Source organism: Pygocentrus nattereri, chromosome 26 (assembly GCF_015220715.1).
Source record: "Pygocentrus nattereri isolate fPygNat1 chromosome 26, fPygNat1.pri, whole genome shotgun sequence".
NCBI lineage: Eukaryota > Metazoa > Chordata > Actinopteri > Characiformes > Serrasalmidae > Pygocentrus > Pygocentrus nattereri.
The window spans coordinates 4,336,028-4,356,324 of record NC_051236.1 but is presented as its reverse complement, the minus strand read 5'-3'; the positions used below and the strand labels follow the sequence as shown (position 1 = coordinate 4,356,324).

The following is a 20,297-nucleotide window of genomic DNA, read 5'->3' as shown; positions in this document are numbered from 1 at the left end:
ATGCATGCACCAGCTTCTCAGCATCTGCATGAGAGAGTATGTTGCGGAGTTTAGCTATATTACGTAGATGGAAGAATGCGGTTTTAACTATGCTGCATATATGCACATCGAATGAAAGAACTGAGTCAAAAATGACTCCTAAGTTTCGCACCGTTTTACCTGGTATGATTAGGTGACCATCTATTTCTACTACAATATTATCGATTTTATCAAGTTTGGGACCTAGTAGGAGGACCTCAGTTTTATCTGAATTTAGTAGGAGAAAATTAAGTGTCATCCACTTTCTTATTTCTCTAATACAGTCAGTTATTTGGTTTAGACAGAGGTCCTCATTGGGTTTAGCTGATATGTAAAGTTGGGTGTCATCTGCATAACAGTGAAAGTTAATACCGTGCCTACGGATTATTTTACCCAGCGGTAGCATGTAGAGTGTAAAGAGTATTGGGCCCAGAATAGACCCTTGTGGGACACCATATTTAACTCTAGACTGATAAGAGCATTTATTCTTTAAATGAACACACTGGTAGCGATCACTAAGATAGGATTTGAACCAGGTGAGGGCGGATCCTTTAATTCCTATAAGATTTTCTAATCTATTGAGCAAAATAGCGTGATCTATAGTGTCAAAGGCAGCACTGAGATCAAGGAGCACAAGAATGGCAGTGCTGCCCCTATCGAGTGCAGAAAGTAGGTCATTTGTTACTCTTAGCAAGTAGGTTTCTGTGCTGTGATTTTGTCTGAATCCTGATTGGAAAACTTCATGAATGCTATTGTTTTGTAAATAAGAGCACAGCTGCTTAAACACAATTTTTTCAAGAATTTTGGCTATGAAGGGGAGATTGGAAATCGGTCTATAATTAGCCAGCTCACAGGGATCCAGATTTGGCTTTTTTATGATGGGCTTAATGACTGCCAATTTGAGAGAATTAGGTACATAGCCCAAGCTGAGAGATGAATTGACTATATCTAGTAATGAGTTCCCAACCTTAGGCAGTGCCTGTTTAAATAGCTGTGTAGGTACAGGATCTAATAAGCATGACGTCGATTTTAATGAGCTAATTATATTAAGCAAATCCTTTTCTATAACTGGGATAAAATTCTCTAGGTGTGGCTCAGAGCTGGTGCAGCATTCATCTATGTCTATAGGTATGTTATGTGAGTGACACTGAATTTCTAGTCTAATATTATTAATTTTATCATCTAAGAACTTCATGAAATCGTTACTATTAATGGTGTCAGGGATAACGGAGCTAGTTTGTTTTTGATTTTTAGTAAGTTTAGCCACAGTACTGAACAGAAATCTCGGGTTGTCTCTGTTTTTTTCAATGAGAGCTGAGATGTACTGTGATTTAGTTTTAATTAGCGCTTTTTTATAGTTCGTCATACTATGCTGCCACTCAAGTCGGAAGGATTCTAGTTTAGTGAGTCGCCATTTACGTTCAAAGTTACGAGCTGTTTGTTTTAATGTGCGCGTGTGGTCATTATACCACGGGGCTAGCTTTTTATCCCTGATCGGTTTTATTTTCATCGGCGCAACACTATCTAGGTTAAAGCGGAGCACAGATTGAAAATGTTCAGTTATGCGTTCGAGATCTATTTCATTAGACGGAGAGGAGCTGTTTAAGTCTGGGAGGTTATTTATAAATGAATTGGCTGTTGAGGTTGTTATTTTACGCTTGTTACTGTAGCGGGGAGGCTGAAGGATTTCTTGACTAAGAACAACTTCAAACATGATTAAATAATGGTCGGATATTGAGTCATTTTGTGAAAAACTGACTATATTCTCTGCTTCAATACCCATTGTCAGAACTAAGTCTAATGTATGGCTACATCGGTGAGTGGGGCCTATAATATTTTGATTGAGGCCTAGAGCATCTATAATTGATTTAAAAGCAATTTTTAGTGGGTCCTGATCCTTTTCAAAATGAATATTGAAGTCGCCTGCAATAACGATCCTATCAGAGGAAAGAGTTACTGCTGCTAAAAAATCAGCAAATTCACTAATAAACTCTGAATATGGTCCAGGAGGACGATACACTGTTATCAGTAGAAACGAATGCTGAGTTTTGGAAGCAGGAGACGGACCTACTACTTTAAGACTAAGAACTTCGAACGACTTAGTATCAAACCCTGAGTTCTGAGTTACACCTAGAACTAAATCATATATTGTGGCTACCCCACCACCACGACCGGACCTGCGTGGGTAACTATAATAGCTAAAGCCTGGGGGAGTGGATTCATTTAGAGCAATGTATTCGTCAGGTTTAACCCAGGTTTCACAGAGACATAGTGCAGTAAGCTGATTATCAGTAATAATTTCATTTACAATAACTGATTTAGGTGCTAGCGATCTTATATTTAGAAGCCCTATTTTAATACGGACGTTGCTAGTACTCTGAGAGACGGATACGTTTGTTTTAATTCTAATTAGATTGTTAAAACAGATTTTCTGATTATTCCGATTTCGCGTTACACGGGGGACAGACACAGTCTCAATCTTAGAAGGTTTAATTACACTGTTCTGAGAAAGTGACACAGAAATATTATTTCCAGTAGTGTAATCAGAAAAGTGGTAGGGTAAATAATTAGAGCAGTATTTCTCACTAAATGGACTATTATTAAGCCCACTAACCTGCCCGGTATGACTGAATACAGGCAGTCAGTCCCGGCGTAGCACCGCCTCAATGTTTCCAGAGAGGACGGTGGATCCCAGGGGACTGGGATGAAGCCCGTCGCGGTGGAAGAGGGACGGTCGCTCCCGAAAGCTCTCCCAGTTGTCCACGAAGTCCACGCCGATGGTAGGGCACCACTCCCGCAGCCAGCAGTGGAGTGCGTAGAGGCGGCTGAACTTCAGGCTCCCGCGGCGGTAGGTGGGCAGGGGTCCGGAGACGATGATCCTGGCGTCGGTCCGCTGGCGAGCGGTGTCCAGAAGTCTCCGGTAGTGCTCCTTCAGGACCTCACTGCGCCGGGCGGACGTGTCGTTCGTCCCCACGTGGACTACAACGGTGCCAGGATCCCCACGGTGCCAGAGCACCGCAGGAAGCCGCCGGGCGACGTCCAGGACACGAGCACCTGGAAAACATGCCACCGTTGCATTAGCTTTAGCCTTAGCTTTAGCCTTTGACACCTTTAAATACCGAACAATAGAATCCCCAACAATGAGAACACTCCCCTTATCTATTTTCCTCGGGGCTGGGGGAGGAGGAGGAGGCGAGGGCGACGAGCTGAGGACCTCAAACCGGTTTGCGGACGCAAAATCCGGCTGAGAAGGTAGGGGGGAGACCCGCTTGCCTCGGCCGCGCTGCCGCTCCCAACCCCTCCCCGGCGCGGGGGTGAAGTTGCAGACCGCCGCGGTCCGCCCAGCCGGTAGCCCCGGGGAAGAGACGGCGAATGAGGCGTCACGGGCTTCCTCCAGCCTCGACTTCGCCCGATGGAGCTCCGACTGCTTCACCAACAAGGCCTGGATCTGCCGGTCCAGCCGGGCGAGCTCCTCGGAGAGCGTCTGGAGAGCGCGGTCCTCCATGGTCGCCATTTTCCTCGGAGTAAACACAGAAGAGAAGCGGGTTAGAAACACGGAGTTACTAATAAACTGAAGGACTTTATAAGTTTCGAGGAAGTTTAAAAACACAATTTAAGAGTTAACAGATTTTAAAACTCGAATTAACGTTTAAAATAAATCCAAAAGCGTGAGCTAACACAAACAGTAGGTAGACTGTCCTGTGACCTGTGACCTGTGACCTGTGTCTCTCTCTCTCTCTCTCTCTCTCCCTCTCCCTCTCAATATTAAGACATCACTGAACCACGCTTACAGCCATTATCTACAAATAAAGGACCTTAGGAACATTTTCTTAGGAGTGGCAGGCCTGCTGAAAAGTCCCCAGGGGCACAGCGATAAATCATACAGGGAATCACCAAACATTCCTTTTTGACTGTCAGCCTGAAGCAGCTGGCTCCTGTGTTTTAAAGAAGCTGCTGGTACAGACAACACAGCTAATCCACAAAACTAATCGTTCAACTCCATTCAGTTTTTCCCTCTTTGTGCTATAATGCTTTATACTAATGTCATAAATATGACATTAAAAAAGTCATTAATCTACCGTCATTCAGACTCATGGCCAATCACAAACACTGTCGGTAAGGCCCTTACCAGGTTTTTTTTTTTTTTTTAAGGTTTCTGTACCCACAACTCCTAATAAGGTTTAACCAACATGACCTTGAATCGGTTGTGCTTGTTAATTTCTCTGGGTTCATGTAAAAGAGCTGACTTTCTTCTTTCTTGTCCAGTTTCAATATAATCTGGTAGGTAGCTAGGTACACACCTGCAATCAAACAGATTTACGTTACCTTATTTTCCATTATTTAACAGTCTTATCTGCTGAAGGCAGTCTGTGGTGCTAAAAGGAGCTAGTGGAAGTGGCTGGGGAAAGGGAGGTCTGGGCCTCATTGCTCAGGATGCAGTCCCCACGACCCGAACCCCAGAGAAGCGGAAGATGATGGATGGATGGATGGATGGATGGATGGATGGATATACTCTTTTGTATTTTTAATGTTATATTTGGCATTCTTAGTGAGGAGCAAAGTAAGCTTTTCATTGTATATGAGGAAACCTGTTTCCTCTGTGCAAATGACAAACACTTTGAACTTGAACTTATTTTATTCTATTTTATTATTATCTTTATTTTCCTTATAGTCTATAAATAATAAAAATTAAAGCTAAATCTTTAATGTTGATAAGGTTTATACTGTTTCCCATTTCTATTACTGAGTGCCTTACTCCTGTCACTCTGCTGCTGTAATACTGTGAATTTCCCCGCTGTGGGACTAATAAAGGATTATCTTATCTCTTATCTTAACTAGAACAGACATTGCGAGCCAAACCCTTTTGTCCAACACCAATGTCTGACAGCACAGATGCTCTTGTGGATGAAGTTCTCTCGACACACTCAATTAGTGGGCCAATGTACATGAACATGCACAGCAGGAGCTGCAGGCCATGCAGGAGGATGGTATTGTGGGGCTTCTGGGCGTCTGGTGGCCTTGGCGGCAAACATGATCCTGATGTAGGTGTAGAACAAAGTGAACCATACAAACGGGTGATAGACCAGATATGAAATGTTTCTCATCTCCACCAGGTATGAATGGTGAAGACATTGCAGTAGATGGTAAAACATAATAAGTTTGTCACCAGGAGAAAGAACAGAATTATGCTGATGGCACTGAAAACCCAAATCAGGTCAATTAGGATGCATGTCCTGCACACAGTGCAAATCTGCATGTGGCGTAACGGGTTACAGATGGCAATGTAGCGCTCCACAGCCATGCCGCCCAGATTCAGTGGAGTGTGAAGGGTGGTGAACTTCGATTATTGAAAGGAAGCAACAGCGAGACATTAAAACGATATAAAAGATGTAGTTTATGATGCTCAGCAACATTGCAGCGGATCATGTTTGTGATGACCATATGGATGAAGAGGATCTAATCGAGGATTCTTAATGAAGATCTCATGCTAGAAAAGTGTGGACAAGTGGTTGCTGGAGTAGCGTAAAGCCACAACAAATCACTGTCTTAGCCAAAGATGCAGTCCCTCATTTTAGTTTGGGGGCTTTGAGGAGTTCGACACTTGCTCCCTGGGAGGAATTCCGAGGTGCTCCCAGGCCAGCTGGGCGATATAGTCATGCCAGCGTGTCCTGGGTCTTCCCCCGGGGTCTCCTCCCTGGTGGACTTGCCTGTGACACCTCCCAAGGGAGGCGTCCAGGATGCATCCTAACAAGATGCCCGAACCACCTCAACTTTGAGTCCCTCCCGGATGACTGAACTTCTCACCCTATCTCTAATGGAGAGTCCAGCCACCCTGCGGAGGAAACTCATTTCAGCCGCTTGTATTCGCGATCTCGTTCTTTCGGTCATTACCCTCATGACCATAAGCTCATGACCATAGGTGAGGGTGGGAACGTAGATCGACCAGTAAATCGAGAGCCTTAGCTTATAGCTCAGCTCAGCTCTTTCTTTACCACAACAGACCGGTAAAGAGCCCACATCACTGCTGACCCAGCACCAATCTGCCTGTCAATCTCCCGCTCCCTTGTACCATCACTCATGAACAAGACCCCGAGATACTTGAACTCCTCCACTTGAGGCAAGAGCTCATCCCCGACCCAGAGAGGGCTCTCCACCCTTTCCCGCGTGAGAACCATGGCCTCGGATTTGGAGGTACTAATCCTCATCCCGGCCGCTTCACACTCGGCTGCAAACCGATCCAGTGAAAGCTGAAGTTCACGGCCTGATGTCCCCAATAGGACCACATCATCTGCAAACAGCAGCGATGTGACCCTGAGGTCACCAAACCGGACACCCTCCATCCCCTGATTGCAACTAGAAGTTCTATCCATAAAAATTATGAATCGGTGACAAAGGGCAGCCCTGACGGAGTCCAACTCTCACTGGGAACAAGTCTGACTTACTGCCGGCCATGCAAACCAAACTCCTGCTTTGTTTGAACAGGGCCTGAATGGCTCGTAGCAAAGAGCCATGTACCCCGTACTCCCAAAGCACCTCCCACAGAATACCCCGGGGAACACAGTCGAATGCCTTCTCCAAATCCACAAAGCACATGTGGACTGGTTGGGCAAACTCCCATGAACCCTCCAGAATCCTGAAGAGGGTGAAGAGTTGGTCCAGTGTTCCACGACCAGGGCGGAACCCACACTGCAACTCCTGAATCCGAGGTTCGACTATAAGCCGGACTCTCTTCTCCAGTACCCCTGCATAGACCTTACCAGGGAGGCTGAGGAGTGTGATTCCCCTGTAGTTGGAACACCCCCTCCGGTCCCCCTTTTTAAAAAGAGGCACCACCACCCCAGTCTGCCAATCCAGTGGCACGACCCCCGATGTCCACGCAATGTTGAAAAGGCGTGTCAGCCAAGACAGCCCCACAACATCCAGAGCCTTGAGGAACTCGGGACAGATCTCATCCACCCCTGGAGCCCTGCCGCCAAGGAGCTTTTTAACTACCTTAGCAACTTCAGCCTCAGTAATGGACAAGCCTGTTCCCATGTCCCCAGACTCTACCTCCTCACTGGAGAATGTGTTGTTGGGATTGAGAAGGTCCTCAAAGTATTCCTTCCACCGCCCAATGACGTCTTCAGTCGAAGTCAGTAGCACACCATCTCCACTATATACAGTGCTAGTGGCACACTGCTTTCCCCTTCTGAGTCACCTGACGGTTTGCCAGAATCTTTTCATAGCCGACCTAAAGTCACTTTCCAAGGCCTCACCAAACTCCTCCCATACACGGGTTTTTGCCTTGGCGACAACTGAAGCCCCAGATCGCTTGGCCTGTCGATACCTGCCAGCTGCCTCTGGTGTCCCACGGGCCAACCATGCCTGGTAGGACTCCTTCAGCTTGACGGCATCTCTCACCTGGGGTGTCCACCACTGGGTTCGAGGATTACTGCATCATCAGGCACCAACTACCTTGCGACCACAGCTACAGTCAGCCGCTTCAACAATGGAGGAGCGGAACATGGCCCATTCTGAGTCAATGTCCCTGATATCTGGTCAAAGTTCTGACGGAGGTGTGAGTTGAAGATCAATCTGACAGATTCTTCTGCTAGACGTTCCCAGCAAACCCTCACTATACATTTGGGTTTGCCTGGTCTGACCGGCATCTTCCCCCACCACCTGATCCAACTCATCACCAGGTGGTGATCAGTTGACAGCTCAGCTCCTCTCTTTACCCGAGTGTCCAATACCCATGGCCGCAAGTCCGATGACACGACTACAAAGTCAATCATTGAACTGCGGCCTAGGGTGTCCTGGTGCCATGTGCACTTATGGACATCCTTGTGTTCAAACATGGTGTTCATTATGGACAAACTGTGGTTTGCACAGAAGATGAACACCACTCGGGTTCAGATCAGAGAGGCCATTCCTCTAAATCGCACCCCTCCAGGTCTTACTGTCGTTGCCCACGTGAGCGTTGAAGTCCCCCAGTAGGACAATCGAGTCTCCAGGAGGAGCACTTTCAAGCACCCCTCCCAAGGACTCTAGGAAGGCTGGGTACTCTGAACTGCTGTTCGGTGCATAAGCACAGACAACAGTCAGGACCCGTTCCCCAACCCGAAGGAGCAGGGAAGCTACCCTCTCGTCCACCGGGGAAAACCCCAACATACAGGCGCCGAGTCGAGGGGCTATGAGAGAGCCCACACCTGCCCGCCGCCTCTCACCATGGGCAACTCCAGAATAGAATAAAGTCCAGCCCCTCTCAAGGAGATTGGACCCAGAGCCCAAGCTGTGTGTTGAGGTGAGCCCGACTATATCTAGCCGGTTTCTCTCAACCTCGCGCACCAACTCGGGCTCCTTTCCCGCCAGCGAGGTAACGTTCCAAGTTCCAAAAGCCAGTTTCAGCAACCGAGGATCAGAACGCCAAGGCCCACGCCTTCGGACACTGCCCGATCCACAATGCACCGAACCCCTACTACTGCCCCTGCCATCGGTGGTGGGTCGATGGGAGGGAAAAGAGTGTGTGTGTATGTATGTGTGTGTGTGTGTGTGTGTGTGTGTGTGTGTGTGTGTGTGTGTGTGTGTATGTATGTATGTATATGTATGTGTGTGTGTGTGTGTGTGTATGTGTATATATATATATGTATGTATATATATATATATATGTATGTATATATATATATATATATATATATATAATCAAGAAATAATGTACTAAATATAGGCTACTACTAGAGGTTTTAAAATTTACAATAGGTTAGGTTACAATGTATAAATTACAGTGGTATGGATGGATAGTGTTGTGCCTCGCCAGGAACATGATTATCTGCAGCAGAAATGAGTGGTGCAATAGTGCAATTGTAAACATGTGCTACAGTAAAGTGACAGATGCAGGTTATTCCTGAGGAAAGTGTTTTTTTTTTTTTTTTTTTTTTTTTTTTTTTTAATTTACATAAATTTTATATTAATTGCATTTTTCTGTATTTTTTTTTCATTTGTAACGCACTTTGAATGACCGTTGTGTATGAAAGGTGCTATATAAATAAACTTGCCTTGCCTTGCCTTGCCTTGCCTTGACCAGTGGGATACACATCACATGTCTGAACCTAAGTCTGGCAGACCGAAGTGTGAATAGTTATTTCTGATTCAGAACTCTGATTGCGGTGGGGAAGAAGGAGTTCTTTAGTCTGGAGGTCTTGCACATCATACTCCTATACCTCCGGCCTGAGAGTAGAGGTTTGAACAGTCCGTGCTGGGGGTGGGTGGGGTCTTTGAAGATGGAGGCAGCCTTCCTTTGGACTCTATGGTTGTAAATGTTCTGCAGAGTGCAGTGGAGAATTGGTGATCTTCTCTGCAGTCTTCACCACTCTCTGTAGGCATTTACGATCCATGACGGTCAAGCTGCTGTACCACACGGTGATGCAGCTGGTCAGGAGGCTCTCAATGACGCAGTTGTAGAAGTTGCTGAGGATCACCGGAGACATCCCAAGTATTTAAAGCTGCTCACCCTCTCCACCTCGAGCTCCCGGATGAAAAGTGGCCGATGAGGTCTCCTCTCCTTCCTCATGTCCACTATCAGCTCCTTCATCTTGTCCATGTTGAGGATGAGGTTGTTTTCATCACACCATGACACCAGTCTGGTCACCTCCCTCCTGTAGGCTGCTTCATCTCCACCAGTGATACGTCCTATCACTGCTGTCATCAGCAAACTTCAGGATGATGTTGTCCTTGTGGGAGGCGACACAGTCATGGATGAACAGGGTGTAGAGAATAAGGCTGAGGACGCAGCCCTGTGGAGTGCTGATGTAGATGGTGATGCTGGCTGAAGTCCTGTTGCTGATCCTGACAGACTGGGGCCTGCCAGTCAGAAAGTCCAAAAGCCAGTCACAGAGGGTGGGGTGCAGGCCGAGTGTGGAGAGTTTGTGGGTGAGTTTGTGTGGGATGACAGTTTTGAAGGCTGACCTGTAGCCAACAAAGAGCATCCTGATGTAGGATTCTTTGTTTTCCAGGTGGGAGAGGGAGTAGTGAAGGGCAGCAGCGACTGCGTCCGAGGTGGATCTGTTGTGACGGTAGGCGTACTGCAGGGGGTCCAGCGTGTCCGGTATGCTGTCTTGGATGTGGGCCAGCACCACTCTCTCAAAGCACTTCATAATGATTGGAGTGAGTGCTACTGGTCTGTAGTCATTCAGGCAGGTGGGGGGGGCTTTTCTTAGGGATGGGGACAATGACTGTCCTTTTGTAGCAGGTGGAAACAATGCTCTGGCTGAGAGAGAGATTGAAAATGGAGGTCAGTACATTAGCCAGCTCGTTCGCACATGCTCTGAGGGCCCGCCCAGGAATCTTATCTGGTCCTGGTGCCTTGGGGGGTTGATCTTTCTCAGAGCTCTGCAGACCTGGCCTGTTGATACTGACAGAGGGGGGGCAGGGGTTGTGTGGGCTGTTTGTGTGTGTGTGTGTGTGTGTGTGTGTGTGTGTGAACCTCTCGGTGCTAGTGCTGGAGGTTTTGAAACGGGTGTAGAAGGTGTTGAGGTTGTCCGGTAGGCTGTCTGTGGAGCTGATGTTGCTGGTGATAGTCCTGTAGTCTGTGATGTGGTGTAGGCCTTGCCACATCTGCCTGGAGTCAGCAGTGGAGTAGAAGTCATCCAGTTTCTCCCTGTACTGCCTCTTGGCTGCTGTGATGACTTTCCTCAGTCTGAACTTCGCAGCTTTGTACTCTGTCTCATTGCCTGTTCTGTATGAAAGAGAGCGAGCATGGAGCATGTGTCGTACCTGACTGTTATTCCAGGGCTTCTGGTTGGGAAACCTCTTCACTTGTGTGATGGGCACAATGCTATCCACACACATGCTGATGTAACCAGACACATGTTCAGCATATTCCTGAATGCTGACAGAAGAGTCCTCCATAGTGGCTGCAGCTTTAAACACATCCCAGTCTGTCGTAGCAAAACAGTCCTGCAGTATGCTCTCAGTCTCCGGAGACCATATTTGAACTGTTTTGGTCACCGGATTTGTTTTTCAGTCTTTGTCTGTAAGCCGGGTACATGAACAAGGAGATGTGGTCTGAGAGTCCAAAGTGGGGGCGGGGTGCAGCCCTGTATGCACCGCGCACATTACTGTACACATGATCCAGGATGTTTTTGTCACAGGTTGGAACGTCCACGTGTTGGAAATATTTCGGAAATACAGTCCGTAAGTTGCACTGGTTGAAATCGCCGGCAATGATAAACACGGCATCAGGGTGAGCCGTCTCTAGCGCGCTGATGACGTCATGGAGTTTGCCAAGCGCTGCCGCAGAGTTAGCCCGCGGATTTACATAAACAGTTGTTAAAAACACAGCACGGAATTCTCTTGGTAGATAATAGGGACAACATTTTAACAGCAGGAACTCCAGGTCTGGTGAGCAGTGCTTAGAAACGGTCCGTATGTCTCTACACCACGCATTGTTTACAAACAGACACACACACCTCCACCCTTAGCCTTACCGGAGACTGCCGTGCGATCTCCACGATGCACAGAGTGAGTCTCTAAGTTGCATAGAAATCTGTATTGCACATAGTAACATATTACACAATGATGAATGTTTGCATTCTGTGTGTGTGTGTGGTCTATTGGGAGCAGTGCTGGTTGTACAGTCTCACAGCAGCAGGAAGGAAGGACCTGCGTTAGCGCTCCTTCACACACTTGGGGTGAAGGAGCCGGTCACTGAAGGAACTGCCCAGTGCTGCCAGAGTCTCACGCATGGGGTGGGAGTCGTTCTCCAGCATGGATGCTAGCTTGTTTAGCATCCTCCTTTCTCCCACCTCTTGCACTGGGTTTAGAGGAGTCCCTAGGACCGAGCCGGCTGACCAGATCAGTTTGTCCAGTTTCTTCCTGTCTGCAGTGGTGATGCTGCCGCCCCAGCAGACCACTCCATAGAGGATGGCTGATGCCATCACCTGTGTCAAAAAAGGTCCTCAAGAGTGGCCCCTGCACTCCAAATGACCTCAGTCTCCTGAGCAGGTAGAGACTGCTCTGTCCAGCAGTGTTGTCTGACCAGTCCAGTTTATAGTTCAGGTGCACACCCAGGTAACTAAAGAGTCCACTCTTTCAATGTCCGTTCCCTGGATGTTCACTGCTGGAGGGGGATGTGTGCGCCTGCGGAAATCCACCACCAGTTCTTTGGTCTTCCCTGCATTGATCTGTAGGTGATTCTGCAGACACCAGTCCACAAAGTCCTGTATCAGTTCTCTGTTCTCTCTGTTGTCCTCATTTGTGATGCGGCCGACGATCGTGGAGTCATCAGAGAACTTTTGCAGGTGGCAGTTTGGTGAGTTGTACATGAAGTCTGCAGTGTACAGGGTGAAGAGGAACGGTGCTAACACCGTCCCCTGTGGGGCCCCTGTGTTACAGACTACCACGTCGGACACACAGTCTCTTGTCCTCACATACTGTGGACGGTTGGTGAAGTAGTCCAGGATCCAGTATGTTAGGTGATGGTCCACCCCTGCCTGTTCCAGCATGTCCTTCAGGATCCCAGGCTGTATGGTGTTGAAAGCACTGGAGAAATCAAAGAACATGATTCTCACAGTGCCCCAAGGCTTCTTTAGGTGAGAAAGCACTCCATGCAGCAGGTAGATGATGGCGTCATTCACCCCGATGCAAGGTTGGTAGGCAAACTGAAGTGGGTCCATAGATGAGCTCACCATAGGGCAGAGTTGTCTAAGGACCAGCCTCTCCAGTGTCTTCATCAGGTGTGATGTCAGTGCCACCGGCCTGTAGCAGCTGAGGTCCTTTGGGTGCTGTGTTTTTGGCAATGGCACCACACAAGATGTTTTCCACGGTTGTGGTACTCTCCCTAGCTTCAGGCTTGTGATGAAAATGTGCTCCACTATCCCGCACAGCTGATCTGCGCAGGACTTGAGGAGCCTGGCACTGATGCCATCCGGCCCTGTAGCCTTCCTCGCCTTGATCTTCCTGAGCTCATTTCTCACCTGGGTCATTGTGAAGGTCAGACTGGAGTAGGGGGGGTTACTGAGTGTTGAAATGTGTGAACGGGGCGTTACGACAACCAGCAGAAGAACCAGTGGGGGGGTGGGTGTGAGCTGAAAGTTGTTGGGCTGGGGGTGGGTGTGAGAGAGGGGGTAGAGCAGCATGCTGAAAGTGCCAGACAGGAGGGTTTCAGCAGAGATGTCTGTGTAGTGGGAGGGGTGGGTGAGTGATCAAACCTGTTGAAAAACAGATTGAGATCGTTCACCCACTTTTGGTCCCCTACCGCTTGAGTCGGACTTCTTGTGGCCAGAGATTGCTTTAAGGCCTTTCCAGACTCTGCTGACATTATTCTGTTGTAGCTGTTCCTCCATCTTCCTCCTGTAGCTAGCTTTCCCCTCCCGGATCTTCCTCCTCAGCTCCTTCTGCACAGCTTTCAGCTCCTCCTTATCCCCTAATCTAAAGGCCCTCTTTTTCTCTTTCAGAAGAGCCTTTATGTCAGGGTTAATCCACAGCTTGCTGTTAGCGAAGCACCGTACAATCTTGGTGGGTACAGTGTTCTGCATGGAGAAGTTCACATAGTCCGTTACACAGTGTGTGAGGCTGTCAATGTCCTCCTCCTCATGATCACACAGCACTTCCCACACTGTTGTGCTGAAACAGTCCTTCAGAGCCTCTTCAGTTTCCTCAGACCATTTCTTTACTGTGTGGGTGACTGCTAGTTCCCTCTGTACAAGAATTTTGTACACAGGCAGGAGATGAACCAAATTGTGATCAGATCTTCCCAGGGGAGGGAGGGGTGATGACCTATATGCCTGCTTTGTGTTGGCATAAAACAGGTCCAGGGTTTTATTGTCTCTGGTGTGGCAGGTTACATACTGGGTGAAGGTGGGCAGAGTGGAGGACGGAGAATCATGGTTGAAGTCACCGGAGATGAGAAGGAGGGCTTGAGGGTGCTGTTTCTGCAGTCTGTTCACAGATGAGTGCAGGATCTCACAGGCAGTCTCAGCGTTGGCGGAGGGGGGGACATACGTAGTTACCGCGATTACATGCGAATATTCCCTGGGCAAGTACAGGGGCCTCATGCTCACAGCTAACGGCTCGATGTCCATACAGCAGATTTGCTCTTTATTAGTGATGTGCCTCGGGTTACGCCATCGATCATTCACAAATACTGCCAGCCCACCTCCTTTCCTCTTGCTGCTCTCCGTTGTCCTAGTTCATCCCAAAGGTGTTTGGAGTTGAGGTCAGGGTTCGGTGAGGGTCAGTCAAGTTTTTCCACACCAAACGAACCCAGCCATGACTTTATGGAGCTGCTTTGGTCACTGGGGCTCAGTCATGCAGAAACAGGAAAGATTCTTCCCCAAACTGTTCCCACAAAGTTGTAACCATACAATTGTTCCATGTGTCTTGGTTCTGAAGCATTAAGATTTCCCTTCACTGGAACTAAGGGTTCTAAATCAACCCCTGAAAAACAGGCCCATATAATCATTCCTCCTCCACCAAACTTTTACACCTGGCACTGTGCAGTCAGGCAGGTAACGTTTTACGTTCTCTTGGCTTTTGCTAAACTCAGACTTGTCCATCAGACTGACCAGTGTGATTAGTCACTCAACAGAATGTTTCAACTGCTTCAGAGTCCAGTGGTGCTGTGCTTTATCCGTAATTAAATTAGTATCATCTTTTTCATTGACTCTTAATTGTGGAGTTGGAGTTGAAGTGGGGGAATGTGGCATTGAGGTTTTGCTTTTGCCATGTTAGATGGGCTGGGCAACTCAGTTTTACCCTAAACCAAACCTATTAGCTTCAAAATCATTAATCCACCCTTATTTAGGATCACAGCCATATTCATAGCTGATCTCTCAAACCCTGCATCAGTAAAGCCTCCAGCATGGTACTTCCCACCCACCCTCCTGCAGACTATTTGGCCCCCTTCTGTCTGGCCAAGTTTACTGCATCTCAACTCTCACAGAGAAACAATCAGTACTGCTGGGTGGGAATTGGTGCTGGCTAAAAGGGGAATTGGTTCTGCTTGTTTATTTCTCTGGAATCGTGTTGGGGAGGGGGCTGACCCTCAGCTTTAATATAAACACTGACAAGTGTCCTTTCATAGACTTAAGAGGTGAGGACAACCAAGCTTAATTTTCTGAGAATAAATATACGCTGCACCAGTTTGATTTTTATTTTTATTATTATTATTACAGAAGAACCAAAGCAACTGACTATTACATTTAACAGAGTGACACATGGGATAATGTTAAATATCTTTTCCACTGTTTAACAGCCTCGTCCAACAAAGGCAGTAAAAGGATTAAATGATGAACTTCTCAACAAACAGCAACTTCACACAATCTAAAGTGAAGGACTTCATTGTGACCAATAATGTGATCATTGTTGCTTTGTACTTCTCAATCAACTACATTAACGGCACACTTGTCCACACTTTCTTCAAACATGAAATCTTTAATGGGAATCCTCGATATATCCTCTTCATCCATATGGTTGTGAACGATATGATCCAGCTGACCATTTCGGTGTTGCTTAATCTCATTGCCTACATCTTTTATACCATCAATGTCTCCCTCTGTTTCTTCCTTATATTGACTGCAGTGTTCACCACCCTCAACACTCCACTGAATCTGGCCGGCATGGCTGTGGAGCGCTACATTGCCATCTGTAACCCGTTACGCCACATGCAGATTTGTACCGTGCGCAGGACATGCATCCTAATTGGCCTGATTTGGGTCTTGGGTGCCTTCACCATTCTTCCTGACCTGTTTGTTATCCTGGCCACTGAGCCTTTATCATTTTTCCATTCTACCACCTACTGCAGTCGAGATTCTGTGTTCCGCCATCCATCCATGGTGGAGAAGAGGAACATCTCACACTTGGTCTATCTGTCCTTCGTATGGCTCACTTTGTTCTACACCTACTTCAGGATCATGTTTGCTGCCAAGGCAACCGGTGCCGACGCCCGGAAGGCCCGCAATACCATCCTCCTGCATGGCCTGCAGCTTCTGCTGTGCATGTTAACGTTCATCGGCCCACAAATCGAGAGTGTGTTGATCTCTCTCTTCCCCATGTTTTTCAGTGAGATAAAATTCACAATTTATATCTTCGTCCACATCTTGCCCAGGTTTTTAAGTCCCATCGTCTACGGACTGAGGGATCAGATGTTCTGTGCGTATTTGAAAAAGCATCTTTTGTGCATTAGGATGAAATGAAAGGAATCAAAGAAAAACACGAGCATCCTAACAGATCTGCCACACCAAGATGTCACTGATGATTAGGTTTATTTTAAAGGGAACAAACTAAAGAAACAAACTTTTGTATGGCTTGTGTATAAGAGGATTTTGCACGTGTGGTGATGACCATACCTGTTACAGAATGAAGGAAAATTAGAATGAATATGACTACATTTGCATTTGTATGGCAGATATTTTTTACATGTCTGACCCAATTAATTACAGAAGTGTATCTTATGTTTACTGTAGTTAAAGTTGGGGTTAAATTGGGATATAAGTGGTGATGCTGCTGCTTTATTTATTCATTTATTTATTTATTTCCTTCCCCCCCATCCATGTCAACAACGTGGGAACAATATTCAACTTACGCAATATTTTATGGAGTTCTCAGCATTAATATAATACAAATGTGATTTAAAACTAAGCCTCTCTGTTCCTGTTTTGATGACTTGGGTCAGTAATTTTACATGGCTGTTTAGCATGACTATTATATTTAGATGTTCTTATTCTTTTTCATGAAGATGGAAGTCACACTAAAACATTTAAACTAGTACAATTTAAACAATGATGCCATTTATCCAACATCAGGAAACATTCCTGTCCATTTTAATTGTACACCTGATGCAGCTGCTTCTGTTTAAGACACTGCTGGTAGAGCATGAGAACATATATCTGTTTAGGGGTACTAAACAAAATCAAAGTCAGTCTGTTAGTAGGGTTTATCACAATTAAATGGATTTCAAGAAGACGTCAGTGGAAAACTACATACATTTCCATTAAATCATAGCACTGGAACTCTGGTCTGTTTGGTGTTTTACACGAACCAAGGTGCCTGAGCTCAGTTCTGGTGTGCTCCAGCCCAAGTTAAGCCAAGTTAAATAAAAGATGAAGCTTCATGGTGTTTTTTGAAGGTCAAATGTAGCTTTACATGGTACACATGGGTTCCCCACAACACTCCACCTTCTCTCTTTTTGTAAGAAGAACTGAGAAATTTGCTGAAATGGTGAACATCAAACAAAAGATGAAGTGGATTAGTAGGAGAGATGTGAAGGACTAGGCCAGGTCTATGATAACTGTAGCAGCAATAACTACCATCAGGCTTCAGTTTAGTTTCCAGTGCATCAATCTACGTGCAACTAACAGGCCTACTGGTTTTTTTACTATCAACTGTGTCTTTCAACAAAGTATATTACACAATTACCTTTTTATAAACACTGTTGGACATTTCACAAGAAGAGTCAGGACCCTGGAGCTTCGGCGTTGACAGGAGTTTATTTCCACATACAGACTATGGGTACAGTGTGGTCGATCAACAGTCAATCAGCGGGTTCAGGAGTCTAGTCTTATTTACTCAAGCCCAATTTAACCACTAATGAAAGGTCAGCCAAAGCTTTGTAGGGTGTATTTTTAGATTTGATTTGCCCATTATAACTTCATAATACTTCACTGGTGGAGCAGAAGAGCTGAGTGATGTTTCTGAATTAATGAAGGGTTAATTTTAGATTAGTCTACAATAAATCTAGCAACAACAAATAGTCATGCTTCAGTTTTTGAAGCATGCAGGAATCCAGCTCTACCCATCAGACTGCTTTACTTTTTACAATCAACTGTAAACTTTTAACATGGGTGTGTAATATGTTGTGCTTATTTTCTAATGTTATCTTTAATCAGACATTTGCCATATGGATATGTTGGGTATGTGTTTTATAAAATGAACATACCAGCAATCATTAAGTATGAATCTAATAAAATACTTCTGAAACATGTTTTTTTTTTTTTGTTTGTTTGTTTGGTGTTTTTTTTTTAATACAGCAAACTACTTTTAGCCAGTGTGTGATGATGCCTTACCCCTAGTATAGAGGGTTTTGTTATAATGGCATTAATTTTTGATGTCAAAAAAAGATGGCAAATGTCACGTTAGGTAAAATGAGTGAGCTTTACTGACATTAAGGCAAAGCAAGAGGGAAGACAGTAATCCAGGCCAGGTCAGAAGCAAAAGAACAAGAAACTGGGACATTTTCCATAAAGAAGCAAGTGGTCAGCAGCCAGAGAAACTAACACCAAAACCATCAAAGTACGGAGTAAAAATCTGACCGTGTAAACGAGGACCAAAAAGGGTCCAAAAGGCAAAAACCGAACGCTCCGTACACAACACATAAGGCAATTGGCAATACTTCACAATGAGTGAACAAAATGAACCATGTATATATTAACACAAACAAAACTAATGAGAACAGGTCAGATCAATTAGAATTCAGAAGAGGAGGATCTGTGTAACTGTCCACAATTGGTTGTTGACAGGCTTGTAACTGTGACATCAGAACTAGATGCATTCTGGGACCTCCCAGGTGTAGGGATGGGTAGAGTGACAGTAAGCCCTGCCCCCCAAGGGGTCTGCAATAGCCAAGGGACAAGGATGACCACGCCAACCCCCACCCATGCTACGAGATGCACCATGGTGAGACCCCTGTGGCAGTGCTGGATAGATGAGGACAGACCAGGACGAGCTGTGGTATGACCACTGGAACTGACAGGAGGGCTGAAAGAATTATACCTAGGACAACCTCTGGACCACGCCGCTGGTCTTTCTAGGTGGTGTTGATGGAAATTCTCAGCAGGGCATCTAGAATTTCCTTAGCCAGGACTCAGCTACAAATCCAGGGGGGGGCATAACATCCCAAATCTTGTAATTAAGAAGGGACACATGGAAGGCATCAAGTTTATAATTAGCCTCGTCAATTCTTTTGCTGACTTTGAACAAGTGTTGTAACTTCTTTCTACCCTCAGCAAGCCTGCAATTCCTGGTCAAGGGCCATGCCCCAGAGAGAAAGACCCCTACATATCACCCCTATAACTGATTCAGTCGGCAAAGGGTATTTTCACACCTGCTCACTCCTGGTCATCCAATCAACAGACGGAACCTCTGTGGGAGTAGCTGTCCACAGCATGAGAGGGGTTGATGACCTAGAAATTGGAAGTGTGTCAGACCTGCAGTCGACCTTAATAGGTAATTCTGTGCCCATGGTATCTCACCCAATCTGTTTGGTTGTTATGACAAATTCTGAGAAATGTATTATACTCTTGATTCATTCTCTCACACTGCTCATTAGATTTGGGGTGATAACCTGATAGAAAGCTAACAGAGATGTTCAAAAATTGCTGTCCAGACTTGGGAGACCATATCAGACACAATGTCCTCAGGGAGGCCAAACAGACAGATTACATGATTAAATATGCATTCTGCAGTTTAAGATGTGGTGGGCAAAGACAAAAACGGGATCAATCTAACCCCCCTCTTAAAGCTTTCAAAGGGGGGGGGGGGGGGGGGGGGGGGTGAACATGGGATGTGAACATTTACAGAGTGTGCTAACGACTCCGGCAGATCTGACTATGACAGCTTAACTAAAAGGAGAGAACCAGAAGGACACACAGACACGGCAGCACTCTGAAACAGTTCGGCATCCCTCCACTCCACCGTCCACAAACTTGAGTGACCACGTGCGAGCAGCGGGACGACAGCACCAGCGTCTCAGTTTACTATAATTCCCTGTGTCCATGGGCCCCTGGATCTGCTGCCTTTATCTAATGGGGAACATTACCTACCAGAACTGAACGGAACAAGTGAGTTTTCAGCCTAGCTTTAACTAGTTTTGGACTAGTTGATGTTTGCTTAGATTCCTGCTCGTACATCCTGACAGTAGTGCGTTACAGTAGTCTAGCCTGGAAGTAATAAAGGCATGTACTAGTGTTTCTGCGTCACGCAGGGATAGGGCATTTCTTATCTTGGCAATGTTGTGAAGATGTAGAAAAGCTGTCCTAGTGATGCCGCCTATCTGTTGATCGAATGATAAATCAATCAATTATGACGCAGAGATTTTTTGCTGCTAAGCCAGGTGTAACTGGAAAATCGGCGAGATTTGAAATTAAATCTGGTAGTTTATTTCTTGCTAATTTTGGACCCAGAAGGAGAACTTCTGTTTTGTTACTGTTTAGTAGGAGGATATTCCGTAACATCCAGCCTTTCACATCTTTTACAGTCCTCTATTTTCTTTAAACTGTATTTGTCATCAGGCTTGGCTGATATGT

The 20,297-nt window shown here is 46.1% G+C and overlaps 1 protein-coding gene across 1 annotated transcript; it reads left to right on the top strand.

Annotated features, from left to right (window-relative positions):
• Positions 1 to 15,284: 15,284 nt before the first annotated feature.
• Positions 15,285 to 16,190, top strand: LOC108435689 (odorant receptor 131-2-like). Its single transcript, XM_017711686.2, has one exon. The coding sequence runs from the start codon at positions 15,285 to 15,287 to the stop codon at positions 16,188 to 16,190; it is 906 nt and encodes a 301-aa protein (XP_017567175.1).
• Positions 16,191 to 20,297: the final 4,107 nt, after the last annotated feature.

Coding starts and splice junctions, on each gene's coding strand:
- LOC108435689 (XM_017711686.2), top strand. CDS start 15,285: ATGAACTTCTCAACAAACAGCAACTTCACACAATCTAAAGTGAAGGAC.